The sequence below is a fragment of the Panthera tigris genome, chromosome B4 (assembly GCF_018350195.1).
Source record: "Panthera tigris isolate Pti1 chromosome B4, P.tigris_Pti1_mat1.1, whole genome shotgun sequence".
NCBI lineage: Eukaryota > Metazoa > Chordata > Mammalia > Carnivora > Felidae > Panthera > Panthera tigris.
In genome coordinates, this window is record NC_056666.1 from 95948489 (window position 1) to 95965873 (window position 17385).

Here is a 17385-nt window from a genome sequence, read left to right on the forward strand (position 1 = left end):
ACCCCTTGAGACAAATCTCACAATTATGGCTTGGTTTTAATACCTTCATCTGCCTGAAGTTACATAGGACAGGATAGAGAGCAGTCTCCTTCCAACACGAATTTAGAATTGTAGACCGATAAAATTCAGTGAAGTTACCAAAATTCAGCTAATTTTAATCATATATGTGGTTATATACTATGTATACATACTAAGTATATATGTAATATTATGTAATGTATACAATGTTATATACTCAGTATGTATATTTATGTGATATGTATGTATAAATATTATATAATATATATACACATATGCACACACACACACACACACACACACACACAGTGCACTGAGATCCAGAGATCTCAGTGGACATAAGCTCCCTGTGGTAATCAGCTTGTAGAACATCCCAAGCACTTTGCAACATTTTCTGAGTGGGCTGTAAGGCCGGGTGGTAAGTGTGCCAACCCGCATCCAGGACTGGAATGTCCCAAATGCTACTATAAACCATGAGCAGCAGCTTTAGCGTTTTTGAGTCTGTGTGTTTTAGTGCAGAACTCCACAGAATACCGGTTTCGATTTTAATAACTCTTCAGACAGGTTCCAAGACACATGACAAAAATTTGCATAGTGTATCAAAAGGACACGAAGAAACAGAAATAATGAGAGAGGTGTTGCCATTTGCTTCACGGTAGCCTCTCTGCCCTGCCGCAAAGTGTACAGTGATCAGTCACATGTCATTTTGAGCTATAGAACCCTCATGCTCTATTAACTATGGTGTTAGGAAAATGGCTTCTGGCAATTTTCCATCATGTCAATTCCCTGCGTATTTACATTAGGAGCAACATTTTTATGATGGGTACAAAAAAAAAATTCCCTCTTCTCAGCATTTCCCCATTAGGCATACAAAATGTTTTTCTACCTATAAAATACACTTTAGGAGTATAACTTAGTGATGCACATTAGATACTGGAGCTTGGAGAAGTAAAGGGTTCAGTTCAATCTCTGGCTCATTATTAGTTCTTTCCGTACTCATTTCTTGATCTAATGTAAATTGAACTAGGGAATATTTGGAACACTAGTAATGGGTTTTGAAAAAAAAATCATTGAATAGAAACTCTCAGAAACTCTTCTGTAGAAAAATTTGGAAAAGGTAGTTTTTTTTTGTTTGTTTTTATACTCACAAGAAGATATTTATAGCAAATCATTAGGTACTTTAACTAATGAAAGACATGGTTCATATTTTGATCAACACCTCCTATCTGAGACATTATTCATCCTGAATGGGACATGACATTCATTTTTCTTCATGGCATTCAGTGACTCGATGCTATTTCAAATGGTAAATCTGTGGGTTTGGATTATCTAAAAAAAAGTCTTTTAGTAATATGCCAAGGACTAAATTGATAAGGTTCTATTTTAGTTCCTTAAAGGCAAATTAGCTTCTAGTTAGTGTTAAAATTTAGTAAAGTAACATAGTGTCACCACATTTTCCGGTTCTATAATTGTACTATTTTTTAACTGTATTTTCCTTCCTTTTTCTTCTGCCTTCGTTACCCCAAGCAGCATAGGAGATTTCCCTAGGAACCTTTAAAATTCACAATGAATTTTGGTATTTCCTGTTTGTACTACCAGCTCTCTGAAAATGCATCCATTGTTTAGATGCGAGTTAATATCAAGTGACACTTTATACTGCAATAAGAAGTGACAAAAAATCAGCAACTATGGGGCTTCAATGGCTTTTTTCTCAGGGGCTTCAACAAGTATTTCATTTTGCTTGAAATTAATGCTTGACAGTTTTAAGCTAGGAATCCAACATTGGTTCCTTTGAATTATATGTTTGTATTTTTTTTTTTTTCATTGAATATTGTATGTACTACTAGTACAGTTTATGCTGGGGAGCTGGCTTTAAGGCACAATGAATCTTTGTTTCTACTTTACCAGACCTACATAAATAATTTCTTTTAGAGGTAACCACTTTGTATTCACGCTGTCTAAAGTGCATATGAATTTGGAAATACATTTTACTGACAACTCCAAGTTTCAAGAGTTAAGAATGCTCATTTATAAATAGTACTATTTTTATACTGTCTTCTGCTGGAAATGGGAATCTGTCAATTAAAGAATGTCAAAGAGCTATCCAAACCTCTGAAATGACTCCCAGCTACCTTCCTTTTGAAACAAGAAAGACTCCTGAGTTGCATGCTGTGGGATGGGCCCACTCCAGCAACTAACACTCGATAAATAACTGTTAATGAGAGCCTTTCACCTGGTATTGTATTTTTTTTCCCCTTCAGGTGATGATGCTAACACCCGTCATTAGACTTTGTGTTGTATTTGTGTAAAAGTTTGTATAATTCATTTTGACAGTCTGCTGAGAATGATTTTGAATGGTAAGCTAGTATTATTTAAAGCATTAATATTTAATTAATATTAATTATATGAACATGTAATAGCTGCGCTTTATAAATTTACCTAAATTTATCTAAAATACTCATGGAGAGTGTCTATTCTTGCCTCCTTTTTGGGTGGTTCACTATGCTGGAATGAAACAATATCACACTCTTCTGGTTTTCCCTCCTACTCTTATGACAGTGCCTGTTAATACCCTTTATGTGTCCTGTTCCATTTTCCCCTTCCTCTGTCTGTTTTAAGTTTTAAAATTTATTTTTTAATTTTTTAAATTTATTTTATTTTTAGAGAGAGAGTGCATGCGTGCCAGCAAGTGGGGGAGGGGCAGAAGGAAAGGGAGAGACAATCTCAAGCAGCTCCTTGCTCAGTCCAGAGCCTGACTCAGGGCTCAAGCTCATGAACGTGAAATCCTGAGCTGAGCTGAAATCAAGAATACCACGCTTAACCAACTGAGCCACCCAGGCGCCCCACTGACTGTTTTTTTGTTTTTTTGTTTATTTGTTTGTTTTTTAAAGTTTATTTATTTATTTTGAGAGAGGAGAGAGAGAGAGAGAGAGAGAGAGAGAGAGAGAGAGAGAGAGAGAGACCGAGAAGGGGGGAGGGGCAGAGAGAGAGGGGGAGAGAGAGAGAATCCCAAGGAGGCTCTGCACTATCAGCACAGTGAGCTGATGGAGAGGGGCTGACTCACTAACCTGGAGATCATGACCTGGGCCCAAATCAAGAGTCTGATACACCCAGTTGACTGAGCCAGCCAGGCACCCCCACTCTGCCTGTTTTTAAAATCATGCTCCTCAGACATCTTCTTGGTCATCTTATTTATGTTCTGTATCAGTCACAGCCTACTGTATATATGATGATGACTTTTAAAATCTCCCCCAGTCTAGATCTCTTTCCAACACATCAAACCTCTATATTCAGCCTCTCTCACTAGTTATCTCTATTTGGATGTTCTAGAGGCATCTCAAACTCAGCATGTCCAAAACAGGATTTGCCACAGTCTTCTTCAGCCAAATTGATCCAGTTTTTGTTTACTGAAAGTATCATGTTCTCTCTTACTTGTTTGTACATTCCCTTAGCTTGAAATATAGTTTCCTTCCAGATAACTCCTATTCAATCAATATATCTCATAACTGACTTTTTCCAGATAGCCTTTCCCCATTCTTATGTTAAGATTTGGGACCTCTTTCATGTAGTAGTAATTATAGTAATATTATAATAATAATGATAATAACATAGTAATATTATAGTAATATGGTATATAATATAGTAATTAAATTATAATATATAATATTAATACATAATGTATAGTATAAATAGTAATATAGTATATTTATCAATATCATAAAAATGATAAAGGCAATGATGATAGTGATACCATATTAGTTTCTTATTGATGGTGTAATAAATTGCCACATCTTTAGTAGCTGACAACAACACAAATTTATTATCTAATAGTTCTGTAGGTTGGCAATTTGATTACATTGATTAAAGTGTTTTCACTAAAGGCTTTAGAAGTGGGGGATCTCTAAACTTTCTCACCTTCTCTAATTACTAGAGACTGCCTGCATTCATTGGCTCATAATCCCCTTCCATCTTCAAAGCCAGCAATGGCCTCCAGAGTCTTTCTCACGTTGCATCACTGACACGAATTCTTATGTCTCCTGCTTTCACTTTTTGGGATCCTTGCAATTACATTGGGTGTGTCTGGATCATCTGTGTCACTCTTCTATTTTAAGGTCAGCTAACCAGCAACCTTAATTTTATTTGCATGTTTTTTGCATTATTTGCAAAATAATATTTGCATTATTTTTGCCAAATAATATAATATATTCACAGGTTCTGGGAACGAGACCATGGACATCTTTGGAGAGGCATTTTTCTATCAGAATATCTAACTGCCATTGAGAACTTACAATTTTCTAGGTACTATTCTAAGCACCTCACATGTATTGTCAAGAACTGTGTCAAGAACTGTGAAGAGTCTGAGATTTTACCTTACCCTGTCTGCAAGCTTGACAGGTCACATGACATTATTTCATGAATGCTTGCAGAAGACACGAAATTCCTGGGTTGGAGATAAAAACCTTTACTGCTCTAGCTATAGAATAGTCAGAGATTCAGCATTTTTTGTGTGCATTCCCTGGGCCCCAATTCCCAAGAACAATGCAAAGAGGGCCAGATGATATCCCCATATGCAGTGGATTATGTTACAGGTGAGGAACCTTGAGCCTATGGAACCTGATTCTTTTATAAATGATGGAGTATATGTCTGTTCTTTGCTATGGAGAGGAGACTCTTTTTTTTTTTTTGCTATACAGGTATTCTTAAAACGATAGTCTGGAACAAAAAAGAGTCAGTATCTCTGCTCATGAGACATACAGAAATGTGAGAGACCCTTGAGAATTGTGTTCCAACAATAGCCCTCACAGTAACCCTGTGAAATAGTTGCAGTTATAATCATCTCCACTTTACAGGTAAAGAAAATGAGGGACAGAAATGATAAGTAACATGCCTCATTAAGTAGCAGAATTGAGTTTGAACCTAGGCTGGCTAGCTTCAGAGCCCATGTTCTTAATCTCTGTTCTGTGCTGCATCCATTACACCAGGTATTCATTCTAGCAAATTCACTGTTCTGCTCTTTCCTTCCTGTATGTCTATAATGTATATACTTTTTAACTTGATTGTATCCCCCATTGGTTTTTAAGCCTCATGAAGGTTTAATGGGACTGTATCTTTATTGTTCAAGGTTTATATATCCAGTGTTCAGATCAGTCTGGCCTGTAATAGGTAATGAATAAGTATTATAGGAATAAATGAAAATGTATCATAAATGAAGCCTTAATAGAGAGAAACCTTTACTTTCAACCTACATTCTCTTAGGTAACAGCAAGTCTTTGTTACAGAACAAGCATTAGTCAATTTGGCCTATTACCAAATGGTGAAGATAGGAGTCATTCCGTGTGTGTTCAATGTTTATGCCTAATCATGTCCATTAAAGCAAAGACCGTGAGTTTCGAAAGTGCTTGAAAGAAGATGCAAAATATGACAATGGAAATTAAAGTAGAGCTAATTTTAAAAATTAAATAGGTGAGAAAATGACAAATGTTCCTTGTGCATATAGGATAAGTCCTTTGACATAGAAATTCTTTTTCAAGGGAAAAGGAAATTAGACAACACATGAAAAGTGTTCCTCCTTTGCAATTGACAGTAATCAGTAAGTGTCAAGAAAAAGTGATTGCAGAAATGAAAAAAAATCTTCTGAATATGTGGCAGGAGGATCAACAAAACTGCATGTTATGGCCTAATGCTACTTCAGGAGAACTAGGAATTTGAGGACTTAAATGCTAGGCTTGTGAATACAACTGGTAATGATGAAAATTCTGTTATAGGCCAAAATGTATAGTGGAAACTAGCCTTTTTTTGATAGAAAGATAACTCAATAGAAAGTCCATTGGGAGAAGGGTACCTGGGTGGCTCAGATGGCTGAGCGTTCCACTCTTGATTTCAGTCCAGGTCATGATCTCATGGTTGTGAGATCGAGCCCCATGTGGAGCTCAGCTCAGAGCCTCCTTAGGATTCTCTCTCTCTCCCTCTCTCTGTCCCTCTCCCACTCACATGCACTCTCTCTCTCTCTCTCTCAAAATAGATAAATAAATAAACATTAAAAAAAAAAAATAAAGTCCATCAGGAGAAAGTGTGTTTTGTTTTAAGCTTTGAAGGGCTGATTCACTCTTAAATTTGGTGGAAATGTATCCAGGGATATATTGTCCTCTTCTTTGTCAGGTGAACTTAAAAACAGCCATTTGGAACCTTACCGGTTTTTGAGTAAAAAACAAACAAACAAACTTCAGAATTTGCACTTGGAAAGAAGAAAAAAAGTTGGTCTCATTTTATGATACCAGGAATAGGTGCCTTCTATGAATTTTATCTTGTTTATATTACTATTTCGAATGCAGCATATATTTCTACTAGCCACATATGGTAATTGTCAGAACAAGGAGTTATATTTTTTACTTAAGCATAAATGCATATATAAATAGTATCTTGAGCAAGTGCTATAGTCAGGCCAAAATTAAAATATAACATTTGTTTTTACCTGCTGTATCTTTAAAACTTATTTAGCACCCCTGAATGATAATATGGAAATGTCCTATGATCCAGTTTGTTTTCTTTTGTTTGCTCATTCTTAGATAGGTCCTGTATTGCTTTACATCATAATATAAAATCTCAAATCAGAAACTAAAATGCCTGATGTAACCTATTAGCCAACAATTCATCTTTTTCAAAGAAAAGGTTCCTCCTCTTCTAAGCTAAATCCTGTGATACATTCAATTCCCCAAGGTTGGGATGAACTGGAAAGATCCCAACCAGTGATAGCATTGATTTATTATGTTTTGTACTTAAGACTAAGTGATTTACATGGACCATTTCATTGAATCTTCACAACAACCTAAAAGGAAGTTACCATTAATATCCCCATTGTATCAATAAGAAAATAGAAACTGGAAGAGATTAAACAATTTGATCCAAGTCCCACAGTTTGTTAGCGTTAAACCTGGATTTGGATTCCAGACCGTGTGGACTCCACAGGTCCGATGTTTAACTATTATGTTCACTGCTTTCTGCCAAGAAGGCCTGGGCAGCAGAGCTGAACAGATAACTTGCATTGGGATTGAGATGCTGCTAGGGGAGACTTGGAAGACAGTATTGGGGGTGCAATTTAAAAGGTGATGTGAAGCAATTTAAAAGGTGATGTGTTTTTTGTTTTGTTTTGTTTTTGTTTTTGCTTTTGTTTTTGAGAGAGTGGGTGAGAGAGTGACCATGTGCATATAAGTGCGATGGGGAGGGGCAAGGGGAGAGAATGAGAGAATCCAAAGCAGGCTCCACGCTCAGCATGGAGCCCCACTTGGGGCTGGATCTCATGACCATGAGATCATGACCTGAACTTAATCAAGAGTCAGGCACTTAACTGACTGAGCCACCCCAGAAGTTGGGGATTTTAGAGCAAGAGGGACTTGGGGTGGAAGGACCTGGGCAGAGTTCAGAATGCTTCTGCAAACCTGGAAAGAGGGTATCTGAGTACTCCTTGGTGGAGGAGTTTAAAGGAGCAGTAGAGCACTTCACGTGGCAGAGAACCACAGGACTGTTCACCAGAACTGCAGAATTTAATTCTCTTTTTGGATGGGTATTGGTAATGGTTATGTATCTGGTTTGTGATACCAACAAAACAAGTTGTAAGCTATATATTCAGCATTGTCAAAACGAGGAAAACTATTCATTTATCTTGCAATATATTCTAGAACATCAGCCATGTTCTTGGCACTGGGCTAGGCTCTAGAAATGCAGCAATTGAAATAAAAAATGACCTGCTTTTATGGAGGTAAAGTTCAGTTGGGATGGTGTTCCAGCTTAGATGCTATCTTTCCAGAGAGGCTTTTCCTGATCAGTCACTCTGACCAGGAAGTATCCTCCCCGAACCCCATTATTCTTTAACATCCTCTGTGTCACTTTCATCACAGTGCCAATCCTAATCTCATATGCTTGTTTATTTACTAATCTGAGCATTTTTGTCTCCCTACCCCACCTTTAGCCCTGAGGCTAGAATATGAGCTCCATGGGAGCCACGTCACTGTTAGACTCCTCTCCTGAGGCACAGTAAGGACTCAACAAACTTTGTGAATGAATGGATGAATGGAGGAAATATACTGCAGGTACAGGGAAAATAAGAAAGATTAGTTACTCCCATGAGAAAGCCTTATGGATTTTCTCCCTATTGTGAGACCAAAACTTCTAGGATTAATGTCTGGCACTTTACATTTTCTGAGCAGAAAATCTCACAACCAACCAGGGACCAGTGGTGCTCTGTAAGGAAGGAGCCACATCCTCTGCTCATACCCGTGGCTTGGCAGCAGCTGTGTCCTCTGCTTAGGTATGGAGGGGTTGGCTACCCAGGTGATGCTCATTGAGTTTCTTTGGTATTTAATCTCTTATCTTCCAGAATTTTCTATCTTTTTTCGGGCTCAAGTTTGAAGTCTGGGTCATTCTGAGTTCTGATCTTTAGCAGGGACTCTCTTACTACTCTCAAAATATTTAGATAAATAAATGGATGGCAAATGCAAAATGAATTGACAAGTTTGGGTGTGGACAATAGAGGCAGAAATTGGCTGGTGAAGAAATATTGCTGAGGAGAGCCAGGACTTTAGGGAGTCTGGCTTAGGCAAAAGAGAAAGTGTCAAGAGAGAGCAAGGCAATGGACAAGTATATAGAGGTTATGTTTCACATGGTATCTCCTCTACTCCTTTTACTTTTAGAACATGGAGTTTGAACTTGATCTTGTAGCAGAAAGTATCTGAGCTGAAGGACACTAGACTAGAGCCAGGGCTTGGATATGCCCAGAGCTAAGACCAATACATCTTATTCTAGATGACAGCTGATGATGATCTGTGAGCCCATAATCTGACTGTGGCATAGAGGAGAGGCCTGATATTGAACACTTTTTTTGCTAGTGGTTATTTAATAATTTAGAGTACATTAGTGTAGATATTTACAAAGTTATACATCAGAACACTGCCACTAATGCTGGAGACTGTATTTTGATTTGTATGTATTATTAGACCTGTTTGGTGATTCTTTGGACCTTTCCACATAGTTTCAGTGTTCCTCTTAACATAGTATTGTCAGGGGCATAGGACATTTTCATGGTTATTGACTTCCCTTTAGAAAGCAGAAGAGGAAGTTGAAAGGTTATCTTTAGGTTTAAGCAAGATTAATGGGAGGGGTCTATTCCAGAAGAAATAGTACACTGGGGGCTATCAAATAACAGTCTACCACAAAGGTGCTTCCATATTTTCCTCTGGAGCTCAAAGAAAGCTTCTGGGCATGTGGGAGGTGACAGAGGACATTGGAGTAGGTGAGAACACTCAAAGAAAACTGGTAGAATGGGTTAAACAACAATAACAAAAAACCTACAGATGGAAATCCTAGGAACTTTGATTTTCAAAATCAGAGGATGACCAGAAAATAAAAAGACAAAACAAACCAAGAATATAGGCTAATCTCAGAAGTGGAGGAGAAACATGGATATACAGTTATAACAGATTCTAATCAACACTATGATAATTCTCAACAATGTCAAATAAGAACTGAGAAGCCTCCATGAGATTTTGTGATTTTAGTTAGCAGGAGCTGTTGCAACGCAGTGTTAAAGGTAGAAGGCAAATTATAGAACACTAAAGGGAGCAAGCAGATAAAGTCAGATTTTTATGTTAATTTATGTAATTGCATTCACTAGTATTATATGAATATTTGCTATCTGCCTATAGTTTTTAAAACTGTAGTAATTAATTGGAAACAGAGTACTATGCATAATTTTATCCTGGATTTTCTTTGAATTTCCAAGTAAATTAGATTCTGAAACATTTGAATTTTCTTCTGTTTTCAAGGCATATTAAAGAGGATGTTGCACATTTTAATGGCTATAGCCTCATGACAAATTTATTTTTGCAAAAATTGAAATAATGTAATTCATTGTGAATACATCTTAACAACTTCAAAGTTAAGCAGAAGAATATTTCACTTCATGAAGGTACTTTCTTTTAAACAGTTTGAGTTTTATTGACATGCAGTAAACTGCACATATTTAAAGAGTACAGCTTGATGTTTTAAGATATGTATATACCCATGAAATCATCACCCTAATGAACATATCCTTTGCTTTTAAGAGTTTCCTGTTGCAGTCTTAACATCTCCTGTTTTCTTCCCCAGGAGACCACTGGTCTGCTTTTTGACACTATACGTTTGTCATTTTCCAGGATTTCAAATAAATGTATGATTCATGCTGCATATATATATATATATATATATATATATATATATATGTGTGTGTGTGTGTATATATATATATATATATATATATATATATATATATATTCTTCCTTTTTACTCAGTATAACTATTTTGGGATTCAACTTTGCTACATGTAATGATAGTTCTTTTTATTGCTGAATGGAATTTTGTTATATGGATATACTGCACTTTACCCATTCACCTGTTGATAGACATTTGATTTATTTCTAGTTTTTGGCTATTGGAATTAAAACTGTTAAGAGCATTTGTGTATCACTGTGTATATGGATATATGCTTCATGAAGGTATTCCTAAAATATAAATCTTTCACAATATAAAACTATATACAAATATAGAAATATTAAGATTCCTTAACTTATAAAGGTATAGAGCAGAGCAGGTATAAAGGTATAGAACAAAATTCAAGTTTCTTTGGTATTTTGTTATAAGGTTATTATGTGTATAGTAGCATCATCTAAATTTTTTAGATTTGCTTTTCTCCCCTTCTGCTATCCACAGACACAATTCCCTATGTCTATTATAAAACCTTTCTGTGTCTGAGAAGCTGCCTCCTGTTCCGGATCCTTCTGTGCCTTACTCTGTCCTCATTCACTTTTTCTGAGTCTAGCTCCATTTGCTTAAGAGTTCTTGTGCGGCTGTTGTATAGCCTCATTACCCATTATGACTTCTGTGCCCTCAGACCTCTGGAAACCAGTGGGAACCAGTTGCCTGTTTGGGTCACCAGTGCTGGCATCTTTGGCACCAACCTTTCACTGGCCCCTCACTGCACCCTCTTAACACTGCTAGTTAGGCATTTGCTATCTGATGACTGCCCCCTAAGCGTACCTTCCTCTTTATCACAAATCCTACACTCTGCATCTGGCTCATGTCTGGAGTCCTCTTTCTGTGCCATTTGAGCCAATCCAAATTCCAGGCTGTGGCCTGATATGCTCACTTACTTTTGGACACCTGACTACTCTCAACTCTTGGAGGACTCCAGCATATAGAAATGCCTCTGTTTTCAACAGGCGTTGTTCCAAAGGATCATTCATAAGTCCACATGCTCCTTCAAGTAAATGACACCAGATGTGCTACTGCTATTGCCATTGCTGGTGGCAGAGCCGACACAGTGTTGTTTTTTTGCCTAGTTTGGTCATATTTAGGGAAGGTCTCATGTTAAAATCTTAAGTAGAAGATCTATTTGTTATGTGTTTGCGGTTTGTTCCTCTCCCTTATGTCTTTCAGCCTCACTGACCTTTCTGTTTATCCAATGTATTCATCTCATTCCCTCCTTAGAACCCTTACATTTGTTGTGTCTTAGAGCACACTTCTACAAGTCTTTGGATAGCTGGCTTCTACCTTCATTCACACCTCAGGTGAACTGTGATGACTTTAGGAGGTTGGCCTTGACCATGCTACACTCAGCCCATCAGTCAATCACTGTCTTACTCTATTGCATTTTCTTTGTAGAGCTTAGCATTCACTGAATTTGTTTTGTTCATTTACTCTTTGTTAATTGACCTCCTCCCCTGCACACACACACATAAGTTCCGTTAGAGCAGGGAGTAAGGAGCTTGAAGGACAGAACAGTTCTTGTATTGAGCAAAAGAGTTGTTGAATAAATACTTGTGTCAATGAATGCATAGAGTACCTCTAACTGCCTGTTGAAATCCTATTTGTCTTTGGATGTCCCACTCAAATGCTCTTTCAAGAACCTCTCCAACCAGACGTTTTTCTTTCTTTCACAGCACTTTTTATTCTCTGTTTCTCGGATTACGCTTTCATGTCTCCATTCTTAGATTAACATGTAGTGGATACAGGGATCATATTGATTTATTTTAATATACATCTCAGACTTAAGGACACAGCAAATGATGAGATGTTCATTGAAATGATGAATAAATACAATCAACTATATTATAAGACTGCTGACCATTTTATTCTTTTCTTATTATGAAATATTTAAAGCATACTGAAAATAAATAATATTATTATAAATAATATCTATGTACCTATCACTTGCTTTTAAAAAATAATATTAAAAACATATTTGAAATCCCTTTTGTGGCCATCTGCAATACTGTGATTTATAAGAAATACGTATTTGGTTATATGAATGATCAAAAATGTCTTTCTCATATATATTTGACATATATTTCTCAAATGTATTTAGTCTTCCTATAAGATTTTTGGTTTAGTTTCCAAAACCCTTGGAATTTCCTAAGGGTTGAGAGTCTTTGTTATGTTAATACAAGTTAATGGTAGTGTCTTTGTTATGTTAGTGAGGTGAATTTTGAACCCTAAGGATGGGGGCTGGTCTCCAGTGGAGCCGACCCCAGGATGCTGGAGTGGAATGTTTAGCCCTACCCTCTAACCTCCTCCTGGGAGGGGAGAAGGGCTGGAGGGTGAGGTCCATTGCCAATGGCCAATGATTTGGTCAATTATGTCTATGTAACAAAGTCTCTGTAAAAACCCCAAGCGTTAGAGTTCAGATAGCTCCCTGATAGTAATCAGGTAAAGATTTAGGGAGAATGGTGCACTCTAAGAGGGCATGGAAGCTTCACACCCTTTTCTCATATCTTGCCCTATGTGTCACTTCCATCTGGTTGTTCCTGAGTTATATCCTTTTATAATAAACCAGTAATCTGGTAAGTAAAAATGTTTCTCGGAGTTCTGTGTACCTCTCTAGCAAATTAATCAGACCTAAAGAAGAAGTCATGGGAACCTCAGTCAGAAGTACAGGTGACAACCTGGGCTTGTGACTGGCAACTTAAGTGGGGAGGAAAGGACAGTCTTGTAGGACTATACCCTTAATTTGTGGAATCTGATGCTATCTCTGGGTAGATAGTGGCAGAACCGAGTTGAATTCTCATATATCCTGGGGTCCAAAATTGCTTGGTGGTGTGGGAATCCTCCTCAACCCCAGGTTGAAATGGGGTCCAGGAACCTAAAGACCATTCTGCAGACCCTTTTCCCCCTTTCTTTCCTGAAGCAATCATGATTCTGAATTTGGTGTTTATCATTCCTATATGTTTGTGATTGTATGTGCACTTTACCACTACTATCTGTCTGGGTATGTGTGTGCATGTGGGAGTGTCCGTTTCTGCTTATTTTTAAGTAGTTTATGGTAAGGGTCATTCTACACCTTGTCTACTTGTCAACAAGTCTACTTGCTCCCTCAACATTATATTTTTCAGATTATCCTTGTTGATATATATAGTATAAGATCTAGTGGTAAGCTCGTTCATGTCAATTGCTATGTAGTATTCCTTTATATTAACTATTTTACAGTTTCTTTGTCCACTATCTTGGTGAAAGGCATTTAGTTTTCCCTTTTCACTCTTAAAAACAATACTGCAGCAAACATTCTTGAACCAATTTTTTTTTCTTGACACCCTAGGGAGTTACTCTAGATTATTGGGAAGTAGAACTTTTGGGTCAGAGACTGAAAATATTGCATCATTGTGGTTAAAAGCAAGGCCCTGGAGTCAGGCTGCCTGGGTTCGAATCCTGACTCTGCCACTTGCTAGCTTTCCCAAGAAGCAGTGAGCACCAGCTATTTACAGCCCTTATGAGCATGCATACCCTACCTCTACCCCTGGCATCATGCAGTCAGCTTGGCTTAGGTCCCTTTGGCTCTGGTGGGTCCTGCTAGAGCCAATTCCCAGCTGCCACTGCCTGCCCCTGGAGCCAGAACCCAGCAGGACTGTGGCTTCACATGCGATCACTGCTTTGCATTTCTGTACCATTTCTGATCCATGAAGAGATTTATTTTCAAGCCTGGAGATATTTTTTAGTTTTCTCTTTTAATATTTTATTTATCATTGCTGTGTGTTTGGAGCCGAGGGAGTACATCAAAGCATGAACTTATTGTGTCACCTTAACCAGAAGTTGATAATACCTCTACAGCCTTTTAAAACAAGCACACATCTTAGAATCATCTGATCATAGATCTTTGGAGCTGGAAGGGATTTTAGAGATAATGAAGGCCAATAACCTTATTTTATAGGTGAGGGAATTGGGGTCTCGAGAAATTAAGTGATTTACCGATGTCATAGATCTAATTAATGGTGCACGGCAGGGCCAGAACCAAAGCCTGCGGGTTCCCTCACTAGTCCTTTTACCACTACGTCCACTATTACAGTTTTCTCTATAAGCTATATTTGCATGTAAGATTTTATTTTTAACAGACTCAAAAAATAAAGGAGGATCTCAACAATTAGAACAATGACAGGCCACATTTTTAAACTGATCTAAGATGTTTTCTCTCAAAAAAAAAAAATTGGGATAAGAGTAAGAGTCTAGTATTCACTGCATTGAGCTGAATGTATTTTCGTTGGAAGGCACGATGCCTTTTGACTCTGTAGATTTCTGCTGCATTTGGTTTCCTTGACTCCCTGAAACTTATTAGGATGGGCCCATCAATAATGGTGCCGATACTTCCAGCCTCCTCCAGCACTGGGTCTGAAAATGAACTGTGATGAATGGATATGGCCAGCATTTACGGTGATAGCCTATATTTCTGCTGTCATGTAGAAATGGCAGGTAGTTTAATTTAGAAAAAAAAATTACTGAGAAAGAGCAAATATTCCTTTTCATTAGGATTTCTGGACTTTTTTAGGATATGAATTTAGAATCCAGTATGTTTGTTAAAGCCTTTGGAATTGTTTTATTCTATTTCTAGATCTTTTAGCTGTGCCTAAGCACCCGTACGCTGCTATGGAGAACTGGGGACTAAGTATTTTTGTGGAACAAAGAATACTGCTGGATCCCAGTGTTTCATCTATTTCTTATTTACTGGATGTCACCATGGTCATTGTTCATGAGATATGTCACCAGGTATGAGAAAAAGGATCAGGTGTAAGTATAATTGGAAACTATTGAGAATGCAGAACGATTTTTAGATACTTAGATGAGGAGCTAAATTATTTTCCTCCCAATTAAGTTTTAATTATATAGAGAGCACTGTGTAGTTGTTTTTGGATGATATGCCATTTTTCTCAGATGACAGCACAAACCAAAGAAAACACACTGATCGTATTGAATAAACAACTGTCCTTCAGTTTAGTTGAGGAGTGAGATAGCACTGCCACCCAGAAGCCTCTTTGGAGACCCTACCCAGTCACGATTCCTTGTCAACCTTGCTTTATTTTCTTGTGATTATTGGTGTGTATACATGGTAAGTGCAGTAGTGGCAGTGATTTATTGCATTGCTGCAAGATGCAGCTGAGTTTTGTGTACGCGTCAAAATTTGCTTTTGCTGAAATCAATTTGTTATTCCCTTTTTCCCATCACACAGACACTTAGGAAGTCTTTCACTAACTCAGCCATAGACTCTTTGTTCTCGAATGATTGATATTTTTTTGTCTTGGCATGTTTAGAAATTCATATGTAAATTAGCCAACTTTGTAGTGGAGCTGAGATAAAATTAATTTCATTTTGATTTTATGCACTTTCTTACAACGAGGGGAAGGTATTACAGGGATTTTGCAATGCTTATTTGAATCTTGATTCTAGTAAAAAAAAAAAAAACAAATTGGAAATAAATGTTCATGCTAATAGAAAGCAATACCTGTCCTGGTAACTATAGATAGTTTTAAGTTAAAACACTAGAAATCTCATTGTGATACTGTATGGCTTCAATTTGTTATAACCTAAAATACTTTTAAAAAGCTTGGAAAACTTAAGAAGGAACTATGTGGAAAATGCTGTCAGCAGAAGAAAGTGAACTTCTAAATGCTAATATGTGAACAATGACTTCATGATAAATTGGTCCAGACCATAGGACCATTTACCTCAATGCCAGCCTTTTGCAAATGAACCTGTAAGATGTTTGTACCTGTCACGTTGCCCAGGTTGGGCATGTGTTCCTTGCCTCAGAGATTTAAGGGGATCCATTGCACCGATAATCGGGGTTCCTCAACTGTGCTAAAGAGAATGGTTTCCAGTGAAATATAATTCTTGGAGGCATAAGGGGTTTCCTTTTTGCACATTCCTAGAAAAAATTACTTATATAGTTCTGTTGAAATAAGAGCACATTGATGATGTTATCTTTGTTCCTAGAATTGGATTTCATTTATTCCACATTCTGAGTTACTTTCTTGTTATAGCTTAGTAGCGCCAGGCTGTTTACATGAGGAAATGGACCAGAAGCCAGGAGAAACACAGAATTTCCACTATCATTACCAAATTATTTTCTACACTACCCTCTCTCCCCACCTATGTATTGTCACAGTTCTTAAAACAGGCTTTCAATTTAGAGGAGAAATCTGCATTTTGATCAAGAATAAAAATTACTTTATGGTCATCAATTTATTCAATGTTATCTCTTATTTGTATTTCAATTAGAGATCCTCTTGAGTGACTGACACTTTATTATAATATTGAAACATTCAGTCACGAAGCTCTTTACTGGAGCTCCTCAAGCTGTACCCGATCTGATACCGTCTGCCTCCTCCTTCCGTTTCTTAAATATCTCATTCCCACTTAGGGTCTTCATACTAAGTGTTGCTTACGCTTCTTCCCGAGGTTTTCTCGAGACTGGCTCATTCTTATCATTAAAATCTGAGCTCAAATGTCACCGGCTTGGAGAGAATATTTCTGCTTTTACAATCTAAAGTGGCTTCTCCCTGATTGCTATCACTTTATTAGGATCTGAAACTGTGCTGTTCATTTGCTTGCATATTTTTTATTTTGTGTCTTACCTCATCCCCCCTGCCTCTACAATAAAGCACCAGCTGCATGAGAAGGGACTTTTCTGATTTTTCATCATTCAATCCAGAGTCTTTAGGATAGTTCTGGGCATGTAATGTTTTTGGCTCTGTTCTTAAGGAAAAAAAAAAAAAAAAAAAGAATTTCTTTAACTTTTTGCTGACCTAAGCAAGGATTTCAGACTGACACATCACGAAGTAACCAAAACAACAATTAAAAATGACAACACTATTTTTCATGACGGGATCTTAGAGATTTTTCTGGTCTGACCCCTTTATATCATAAGATCGTGGAGAGCGAAGTGTGAAGCATCATGAAAGACCTTAGCTCCTTCAATCAACCAGTGTCTTCTCTGAGTTGCCTATGCTACGGGAAGGCAATGCTTCAATACCTTCTGTGCTGAGTCACTCACTGCTTAAGGCAATACATTCTGTC

General features: G+C 37.4%; 1 protein-coding gene across 1 annotated transcript in view; it reads left to right on the forward strand.

The window, feature by feature from the left end:
- The window catches only part of TRHDE (thyrotropin releasing hormone degrading enzyme), a 378437-nt gene that overhangs the window by 185955 nt on the left and 175097 nt on the right, over nt 1-17385 (forward strand). Inside the window, exon 4 of the mRNA XM_007082254.3 lies at nt 14924-15078. Within this exon, the coding sequence (XP_007082316.3) occupies nt 14924-15078 (155 nt within the window). The remainder of the gene's footprint in view (nt 1-14923; nt 15079-17385) is intronic.